The sequence below is a fragment of the Panthera leo genome, chromosome D2, assembly GCF_018350215.1.
Source record: "Panthera leo isolate Ple1 chromosome D2, P.leo_Ple1_pat1.1, whole genome shotgun sequence".
Lineage (NCBI taxonomy): Eukaryota > Metazoa > Chordata > Mammalia > Carnivora > Felidae > Panthera > Panthera leo.
This window is the reverse complement of record NC_056689.1, coordinates 29,830,967-29,841,789: the sequence shown is the minus strand read 5'-3', so window position 1 is coordinate 29,841,789 and position 10,823 is coordinate 29,830,967. Positions and strand designations below refer to the sequence as shown.

Genomic DNA, 10,823 nt, shown 5'->3' with positions numbered 1-10,823 from the left:
GGGGCAATGGTCAGGGACAGGCCATCTCCACCTAGTTCTGGAGGGTAGAATGCAGAATAGCGGGGCCTGTGGGAGGGGCAAGTTCCAGCGAGGTAGAAGTCAGAGTGAAGTCAAAAGGCCCTTCAGTCAGCTTTAGCTGTTCAGAAGCAAGAGCTTTAGGATCATGTGATAAATGCCCAGTCACTGGAAGTATTCATTCAAATGAGATTTGGATAATTTACTAAAGATATGGTGGAAGATATTCCATATACTTCCCCCTGTTGGTAAGAAGTTTGGGCTAGAGAGATGCTCTCAGCAACTTCTGACTCTACGTGTGCCTTACTCCACCGGCAGAGCAGGAAGTCAGCAAGCGAGCCTCCCAAATGAAACATTAATACCTCATGCAAAGAATCTTGGGAAATCAAACATTCTTTATTCATTTACTGTATTTCATACACCTAGCAGTCCTTTAAACAACTATCGACAGCAGCAACACGAACCACAGGTAGAATGAAAACGGGTGCCCCAAATGGCACCCTCCCCAACACACACGCATGTGGAGAAGCACAGTCCTACAGGCTGCTGACATTACTCACTTTAAGCATGAAAAGATTCCTACAGGGCTGCCTGGAAATCAACCTTCTTCATCCTGGAGCTGATACTCCGAAGTCTTTGTTCTCTTTCCATGTTTGAGGTCAACATGACAAGTTAAGGACAAGTTAGATTAGATTTCCAGTTTATTACATGAGACCCTATCCTTCTCAAGTGTGCATCCCCAAGTGAGGACCCAATCTACTATAAGCAACGGCTGAAGCATCCCAGAGGGGGACTCGGCCAGCCAGGCCTCACGGGCAGATGGCATGTATGTTTCAAGTCCAACAGCCACAGGACCCAAAGCCATAGAGAACTAGCAGCTTGGGCCTCAACTGAAAAATTTGCTAAAAGGGGATCTCTCGGGCCCAACTGCTTTGATTTTACAAGTTGGCCCATCTTTGGCCCAAATATGCCAATGATAGGTATCATTTAATGCCCTTGAAAAAAACACTGAGTAACAAAATGCTAAGAGTACCCGAGAACCCGGGGTTCTCTTCCGGTCATCCAGAATGTGAAGTCAGCTAGAAGCTTGCCTGTTGGTCCCTGACCGACTCATCTGCCAGAGGAAAGGCTGGTCAGTATCCAAGGCATGTGGGGCCCAACCCTGAGGGAGTCCCTATTTCTCCTTCTGTGCCTGCTGTAACCTCTTGGCCACAGCAGTGATCAGAGCAGCTCCCTTTCCACTCCCATCTTCTGACAGCATGAGTGTCACATCACATCGAGGAGCTAGTTCTTTCACGGTTTCCTGCAATATCCGAGAAAAGCTACAAAAGAGAGAGAGAGAGAAACATCATCAGCACTCACATAAGGGATCAACATATTTGTGAATGGTTCCAATCTAGTTTGTTCCTTCCAGCTTGCTTCTCAAGGCTCTAGAACAGCTCCATACACCTCTTCCTAAATAGCTGTTTTAATTTTACCTTTTGTTGAGCAACTATTAATGCCAGAGGCTCTTCTAGGTGTTTTACATACAGAATATACATACAGTCAAAGTGTAATAACAGTTCAAAAGCAGTTATTAGTATTTTCACAACATAAAAAAAATTGATGCTCAGAAGTTAAGAAATTTTTCTAAGCTTGTACAACTAGTAAGTTATATTAGGACTTGAACCAGGCCTATCAGTTCTCAACCTCACATTTTTTTTTTGTTTTTGTTTCAAAAATCCCTAAATGTTTATTTTGAAAAATTTCAAACTTACTATAGAGCTGAAAGACTAGTTTGCTGAACGCCTGAACACCCTCTGCCTACACTCAACAAAGTTATAATTTTATCCTACTTGCTTTATCCATTCACCTATCCATCCTTCCCTCCCTCCATTGATTTTCCCCCAAAGCACATAGTTGGCCTCTCTCAACTATCCTTTGATATATTAAATCCATTTGAGGGGACATCTTGTAAGTTGAATTACCAGGGCAGTCTGTGAGGTCAAAGTATGTTTAACAGAGGCCTGGGCATCTAGGCCCCATGTCCTGTGATCCTGTGTTACCATGAATGGTACAAGTGGTGTTCATCTCTGAGGGCCAGCATGCTAGAGCAGGTTCTGAACCTGACTCCATCACACAGCCAGTGGGTGACTCTGGCCAACCGCTGATGCTCCCTGGGGCCCTACTGGTTATGTAATAGGAGAAAGTTTGAGGTCTTCTTGAAGGCACAGCAGGGTGGTTAGCCCCCAACTTTCCAGAAGAAAGGAGAAATGGCTTAGTGGTCACAGGTCAATCAAGTCTTTCTTTCTTCTTTCTTTCTTTCTTTCTTTTTCTTTCTTTCGTTTCTTTAAGCATACAATTCAGTGTTTCTTAGCATATTCACAAAGTTATGCAACCAGCACCACTATCTAATTCCAGAACATTTTCATCATCCTAAAAAGAAACTCCATGCCCATTAATAGTCACTCCCCGTTCACACCAACCCCCAGGTGCCCCCCTACTTTCTATCTCTATAGATTTGCTTATTCTGGACATTTCATATAATGGAATCGTATAGTAAGTGGCCTTTTGTGTCTGGCTTCTTCTTTCAATTAACACTATATTTTTCAAGGTTGATCAGAGTTATAGCATGTGTCAGTACTTCACTCCTTTTTATGAGTACTAGTCCATTGTACAGATACACTACATCTTGTTTATCCACTCATTGCTTGGTGGACATTTGGACTGTTTCCCCCTTTGGTTATCGTGAATAGTTCTGCTATGAACGTCACCAACAAGTTTTTGTGTGAACATGTTTTCAGTTCTCTTGGATACACCTCGGAATGGAATTGCTGGGTCATATGGTAACTCTATGTCTATCTTTTTCAGGAACTCCCAAACTGTTTCCCACCAGCAATGTATGAGGTCTCCAATTTTGCCATATCCTCATCAACACTTGTTAGTGTCACTCTTGTTTATTACAGCCATCCTAATGAGTGTGAAATGGTACCTCATGGTTTTGGTTTGCATTTCTCCAGTGACTAATGATACTGAGCATCTTTCCACATGCTTATTTGCCACTTACACATCTTTGGAGAGATGCCTATTTAGACCCTTTGCCCATTTGTTGATGGGGTTATTTGTCTTTTTAATTGTTGAGTTGTAATTGTTCTTTCTATTTTCTAGGCAGAAATCCTACATCAGATATAGGATTTGCTAATATTTTCCATCATTCTGTAGGTTGCCTTTCACTCTGTCGTATTCTTTGATGCACAGAAAGTTTTAATTTTTATAAAGTCCAGTTTACCTATTTTTTCTTCTGTTACTTATGCTTTTGATGTCATATTTAAGAAATCATTGCTTAATCCAAGGTCACAAAGATTTATACCTATGTTTTCTCTTAAGAGCTTAATAGTTTTATCTCTTAAATTCAGGTCTTTGATCCATTTTAAGTTGATTTTTGTACATGGGATGAGGTACGAATCCAACCTCATTTTTTTTTGCAAGTGGATATCCAGTTGTGCCACCATTTTCTGGAAAAAATATTCTTTTCCCATTAAAAGGTCTTCACCTTCTTGTTTAAAATCCCTTGACCATAAATGTAGGGGTTTATTTCTGAGCTCTCAATTCTAGTCTGATGATCTCTATGTTTATCCTTACGTCAGTACCACACTGTTTTGAGACTGTAGTTTTATTGTAAATTTCAAATAGAGAATTGTGAGTTCTCCAACTTTGTTCTTTTTTAAGACTATTCTAACTAGTCTAAGTTCCTTGCATTTCCATATGAATTTTAGGATCAACTTGTTGATTTCTGCAAAGAAGTCTCCTGGGATTTTGATCATGATTGTGTCGAATCTGAAGATCAATTTGTGAAGCAATGCTACGTTAACAATATTAAGTCCATTAACATAGGCTGTCATTCTATTTAGGTCTTCTTTGTTTTATCTCAACAATGTTTTCTACTTCTCAATGTACAAATCTTACATTCCTTTTGTGACATTTATTGCTAATTATTTTATTCTTTTTGATTGTGTTGTAAATGGAATTGTGTTCTTCATTTCATTTTCAGATTGTTCATTGCTAATGCATAGAAATGCAATTGATTTTGTGTATTGATCTTGCATCTGAAATCTTGCTGAACTTGTTTAACAGTTCCAATAGTTTTTTGTAGATTATTAAGGGTTTTCTGTATACAAAATCATGTCATCTACAGACAAAGATAGTTTCACTTTTGCCTTTCCAATATGGATACTTTTTATTTCCTTTTTCTTGATTAGTTGCCCTGGCTAGACTTGCCCTTGATTTTCCCTTTGAAGTCACATATGTTTGGTCTGGTCTGACAAGCCTCTGCCTTTAATCAAGTCTGGACTGAGAGACAAAAACCATGCAACCATCTGGAGGCAGTGCCAAAGCAGGACAATGTTGAACAGCAGTGACAAGAGTAGGCACCCTTGTCTTGTTTCTGATTATAAGGGCAAAGCATCCAGTCTTGCACCAGTACGTATGAAGTCAATTGTGGGTTTTTCATAGATGCTTCATCAGGTGGAGTCCCTTTAGCTCTAGTTTGTGGGTGTTTTTATCATGAAAGGTATTGTATTTTATCAAATGCTTTCTCTGCACCTATTGAAATGATCATGTGGTTTTTGTCCCTTGGTCAAGTCTTGGTTCAAGGGAGAAGAGGCTCGCAGGAACCACATCAAAAGTAAGCGACTGCGAGGGGGAAAACAAGAAAAGATACTAGGCAGTGATGTTGGAGAATTAGTCATCACCGTAGGAGGGGCTGAGGATCAGGGGTTACAATAATAGTATGTTCATGTATATATTTCAGTATGATTGGAAACTTTTATAAGCTCGTTAATACTTTTCATTTTCACCAAAACAAAATGTTAAACATTAAATGAAAATAATAGCTTTCATCATTGACCTTTTTGTGATGTGCCATGCACTCTACAGATACTGTTTAACTTAATCCTCGGGGCGCCTACATGGCTCAGTCAGTTAAGCGTCCGACTTTGGCTCAGGTCATGATCTCGTGGTTCATGGGTTCGAGCCCCGAGTCAGAGACTCTGTGCTGCCAGCTCGGGCCCTGGAGTCTGCTTTGGATTCTGTGTCTCCCTCTCTCTCTGTCCCTCCCTGACTTGCGTTCTCTCTTTCCCTCAAAGATAAATAAACATCAAAAAATGTTTAACTTGGGGCGCCTGGGTGGCGCAGTCGGTTAAGCGTCCGACTTCAGCCAGGTCACGATCTCGCGGTCCGTGAGTTCGAGCCCCGCGTCAGGCTCTGGGCTGATGGCTCGGAGCCTGGAGCCTGTTTCCGATTCTGTGTCTCCCTCTCTCTCTCTGCCCCTCCCCCGTTCATGCTCTGTCTCTCTCTGTCCCAAAAATAAATAAAAAACGTTGAAAAAAAAAAAAAATTTAAAAAAAAAAAAAAATGTTTAACTTAATTCTCACAACCACTTATGAGGTAGGTAAGATTTTTGTTGTCATTTTACAGATTAAGAACTGAGGCTCGAAGAGGGTGAGAAACTGACCCTCAGCCTCCCAGCTTCTAAGTGGTGGAGCCAGGATCCAACCCTACATTTCCTGATGGGGCTCTCAATCCTTCTGTCCACTGCCTCTGAGCTAAGAAAGTCATAACCAGTTCATACTTGGCAAACGCTCTATGCTGTACAAAATACTCAGTTCTCGTCACTTCCCTGTGAGGTCAGGTGAGAATATGTCAGTAATAATGGCTTGTATTTGTGGAGCACCGTGTCAAGTACATGTAGGAACTCAATCCTCATGGGGCCCTATGAGGCGGAGATTATTACTACCTGCCTTTGACTGTTGGCGATCAGGGGGTTCAGAGAGGATGGTGAATACTCCCACATCCTACCACTAAGACACAGAGCCACAAGGGCTCACACCTTGTCTGCTAGAGCCGTGGGGTCCACTTTCAGCTTCAGCACCCTCCCACCCCCACCTCTCTGGGGCACTTACTGAGGGTGCAGCTTGTACAGGGTGCCATCCACACCCACGGTGACCTTCAGGTTCTCAAGCCCCTGGTCTTCCCTCCTCTTCTCCACGATGGCTGCCAGGCCAGCGCCATAGAGCTGGGCTGCCCGCCGGGACACAGCTCCACACACCTCCTTCACCACAATGCTGTCCTCACACGTGCTGTCCAGGCCAAGCTGCTGCAGGATCCTCCTGACCTGGAGGAGGGCCAGCCGATCGCTGCAGACAAGCAGAGCGGGAGGTCAGGACCTGCTTCGGGGGGCCCCGGAACCCGCTCCACATGGCTCACAGCCCCCCGTCCCCAGATGCCCTAGGCAGAGGGAGGAGAAAATGATCCAAGAAATGGCTAAGTTAGAGCAGAATGCCACAGAAGCTGAGACTCAAGAAAGTCTGCCGCCCCCAGGAAGTCCCATCATCTTTACAAAATAAAGCGTAGCACACAGTTTCTCACACCACGTCTAAACTCTCCCACTGAGCACGCCAGCTCCTGCTGCCCTGCTGTTTGATGAGAAGCTAGCTTTCCTTCTATTTAACTTTTTCTGATTTCCTGCTTTCTCTTCCCAACTAGACTACATGTCCTTGAGGGTAAGACTATATTCTCAGTAGTAGCCAGCATAGGGCTGTGTATATTCAGTGGGCAAGTGAAAAAATTAATATACAATGTACCATCAGCACCTTTGTGAGCAGGAATCTGCACGTGGGACCACGAGCATGTATGCACGTGCAAAGCACCCATCGCGGGGACAGGCTGGCCTTGAGTCTAGACCCTGATTCTCTCATGGTGAACTTACAGAGCTCTGACTCCCAAGCTAAACAACATGAAATTATATCCTTGACTGCCTCAGGGAATACTTAGAGAAGAAGAATGTTATCAAGAGAGAACTGAGAAAAAAAAAAAAAAAGAGAGAGAGAACTGAGAAAGAATCTATACGGCTGTATAGTGGGTTCAGCAGGTGAATGGTGGCACAGCCAGACAAGAGAATCCTTTGTAAACCTTAGAGGTGAATTTGCATGAGACTATTTAATGCTATGGCAAGTATTCATGACATATTAAGTGAAAAAATAGATTATAAAATACTATGCGCCATATGATCTTGGTTTTCATGAATTTGCATCCTTGCATAGAAAAAAAAAAGCAGAAGGAAATCTATTCAGTTGCTGGTAGGATTACCAGTAGGTTCTTATTTTCTTGCTTTTACTTTTGAATGAGCAATATGTGTATAGGAAGAAAAAAAGGGGATTTTTTTAAGTATGTAAAAAAATAAAACCTGAAATTCTTTCCACAGTCCCAGCCTTCACAGTTTATCTTGTTCTTTCTGTTTTATTTTTTTTTTAAGTTTATTTATTTATTTTGAGAGAGACAGAAATAGTGTAAGTGGAGGAGGGGCAGAGAGAAAGGAGAGAGAGGGAATCCCAAGCACAGAGCTCAATGTGGGTTCATGTGAGATCATGACCTGAGCCAAAACCAAGAGTCAGGACACTTAACCGACTGAGCCACCCAGGTGCCCCCACCCCGCTTCTTCTTTCATCTACATTTCCCCGCTCAATCCTCAGAGCAATCCTTGGAGTTAAGCAGTAGAGTACTTATCTTTTATAAGGAAAGGAATTGTCCAGAAAGGTGAAGCAACTTGCCTCAGGTCACACACCACAAGCAATCTTAAACTCAGACTCTGAGACTATAAGCCTAGGACACTCCCCACAACCCAAGAATCGCTGTTGCATCCATTGGACAATGTGCTTTGAAATGGACCACAGACAGCATAGCACCTACCATTCCCAACTGGTACCAGATTGGATGTGATTTTCTTTTTATACCATGAAGTTTAAAAACAAATAAAATAACTAGAAATAGGAAACCAAAGCATCCAAAGCAGACACCTTTTGTGTGGCAGAAGCAAATATTTCTGGAGGCATATAGGTCCTGCTAACTTACTCTTGTCCAAGAACATCTTCCTTTGTATTCAGGGGACACACACACACACACACACACACACACACACACACAGCGAAGATAGTCAATGTGCTTATCTCTTGCACATGAGGAAGAAATCATTTTTCCCCACAGCAAAAGAGGATCGCTCTGGTCATCAACAGTGATGACTTTTAACTTGCACTTTTGAATCTAATAGGTTGAAGAGCAGACCAAAAGGGATGCTGGATATCTGCTTATCACAACTTCCGAAACACAAAATTGCTGCTGCTGCTGCTGCTGCTTATTCCAGCACCATCTCCTTAGCAAGAACGGCCCTACAACAGTCCATCTGATTTCTCTAAGTACACTGCTTTCACTTCTAAAGAGTTTTCTGTTTTTCCCAAAGTGATTTGTGGCTTGCTGGCATGTGGCCATGCAGACCAGGGAAATTACATGAATGAATGCAAATTGAAAGAAATTCCAAATACAAATCTGGACAAGAACGGCACTGGTAGGGAGAAAAAAAAAAAAAAAGCAGTGACATTGACACATTTGTACATGACTGGTGGTGGTGGAAAGTGGAACCACCTTTTTAGAAGTGTGTCCACAGGGAAATGCTTCTTTTTTTTTTTTAATTTTTTTAACGTTTTATTTATTTTTGGGACAGAGAGAGACAGAGCATGAATGGGGGAGGGGAGGCAGAGAGAGAGGGAGACACAGAATCGGAAGCAGGCTCCAGGCTCTGAGCCATCAGCCCAGAGCCCGACGCGGGGCTTGAACTCACGGACCACGAGATCATGACCTGAGCTGAAGTTGGACGCTTAACTGACTGAGCCACCCAGGCGCCCCGGGAAATGCTTCTTTTAACCAGATACTTCTACTCCTGAGGAAATAATTTGTGAGCTGCAAATGGTTACACAAAAAGAATAATTACGGTGTTACTCAGAACTGCGGAAATCCATAAATTATAAGCTAGACATCTTATACTAAAGGGAGAGTTTAGTAAATTATAGTATAGCAATCTAATGTAACATTATGCAGCCATTTTAAATGATAATTACACCAAAGACTTGAGATGGGGAAGTCTCTAGAAGTATTCCAGCTAAAAATTGCAGGAGTATTAGCATTAACTTACCATCATTTTACAATCTCAAGTGAAATCACAGATCTTGGCAATAAGCATCAGTGACTACTTACATCATAAAAGACAGACAGTAGTGTCTAGGTGGCTCATTCAGTTAAGCGTCCAACTGTTGATTTCGGCTCAGGTCACGATTTCACATCCCGCATTGGGCTTGGTGCTGACCGCATGGAGTCTGCTCGGGATTCTCTCTCTCTCCCTCTCCCTCTCCCCCTCCCCTGTTCCCACTCTCTTTCTCTCAAAATAAATAAATAAACTTAAAAAAAATAAAAGTAAACAAAAGAGAGACAACTCAATGCCACTTCTGAAATATTCTTGTCCAAAACTCAACACTGAATCTAACCATGCATCTAGGTCTAACTACGAAATTGTAGAAAATATAAGAGAGAAGAAAATCTTAAATGCTATAACCAGCAAAATCTAGAACACAGGAAACTTCTAGGATAAAATAAGTTTCTTCATCCAATATATTCCAAGGGGAAACAAGAGAAGTTTATATATTAAAAAAGATTCTAAAAAAAAAAAAAAAAAAAAAAAAAAAAAAAAATATATATATATATATATATATATATATATATATATATATATATCTCAACCAAATGACCTGTCTGGACCTTGTTTGGATATTGATGCAAACAAATGCACTGTAAAAACCATTATTTTTAGGCAATTTGGAAAATAGAAACATTGGCAGGATATTTTGACTTTAAGGTTTATCATTAGCTATTTTAGGTGTGGTGATGGTAATGTGGTTATGTTTTTTTTTAAAGAACTAATATTTTATAAACACATTTTAAAATAATTATAGGGGCACCTGGGTGGCTCAGTTGGTTAAGTGTCCAACTTCGGCTCAGGTCATGATCTCGCAGTTCATGAGTTCGAGTCCCCTTGTGTGGCTCTGTGCTGACAGCTCAGAGCCTGGATCCTGCTTCAGATTCTGTGTCTAGCTCTCTCTCTATCCCTCCCCCACTCATACTCTGTCTCTCAATAATAGATAAACATTAAAATTTTTTTTAAATAACTCCCATGTTTATAGCAGCATTATCAACAATAGCCAAAGTATGGAAAGAGCTCAAATGTCCCTCGATGGATGAATGAATAAAGAAAATGTGGTATGTATACACACACACACACACACACACACACACACACACACACAACGGAGTATTACTCGGCAATCAAAAAGAATGAAATCTTGCCATTTGCAACTACGTGGATGGAACTGGAGGGTATTATGCTAAGTGAAATTAGTTAGAGAAAGACAAAAATCATATGACTTCACTCATATAAGGACTTTAAGAGACAAAACAGATGAACATAAGGGAAGAGAAACAAAAAGAATATAAAAACAGGGAGGGGGACAAAACAGAAGAGACTCATAAATAGGGAGAACAAACTGAGGGTTGCTGGAGGGGGTGTGGGAGGGGGGATGGGCTAAATGGGTGAGGGGCATTAAGGAAGCTACTCCTGAAATCATTGTTGCACTAGATGCTAACTAATTTGGATGTAAATTTTAAAAAATAAAAAATAAAATTAAAAAAGTTTTTAAATAGTTATAGATAAACTCACATAAAATGTGAGATTTGTTTTGGGGTGCCTGGATGGCTCAGTCAGTTAAGTGTCCAGCTTCGGTTCAGGTCATGATCTCGCGGTTCATGGGTTCCAGCCCCACATCGGGACTTTGAGCCTGGAGCCCACTTTGGATTCTGTGTCTCCCCCTCTCTCTGCCTTCCCCCTGCTCATGCTCTGTCTCTCTCTGTCTCTCAAAAATGAATAAACGTTAAAAAAAATTTTTTTTAAA

The 10,823-nt window shown here is 41.4% G+C and overlaps 1 protein-coding gene across 1 annotated transcript in view; it reads right to left on the bottom strand.

Annotated features, from left to right (window-relative positions):
* Window positions 1-421: 421 nt before the first annotated feature.
* The window catches only part of HKDC1 (hexokinase domain containing 1), a 48,828-nt gene continuing 38,426 nt past the window's right edge, over window positions 422-10,823 (bottom strand). The window contains exons 17-18 of the mRNA XM_042908879.1: window positions 5,955-6,188; window positions 422-1,337 (exon numbers count right to left, since the gene is read on the bottom strand). Coding sequence (XP_042764813.1) covers window positions 1,190-1,337; window positions 5,955-6,188 — 382 coding nt within the window. The 3' untranslated portion in view covers window positions 422-1,189. The remainder of the gene's footprint in view (window positions 1,338-5,954; window positions 6,189-10,823) is intronic.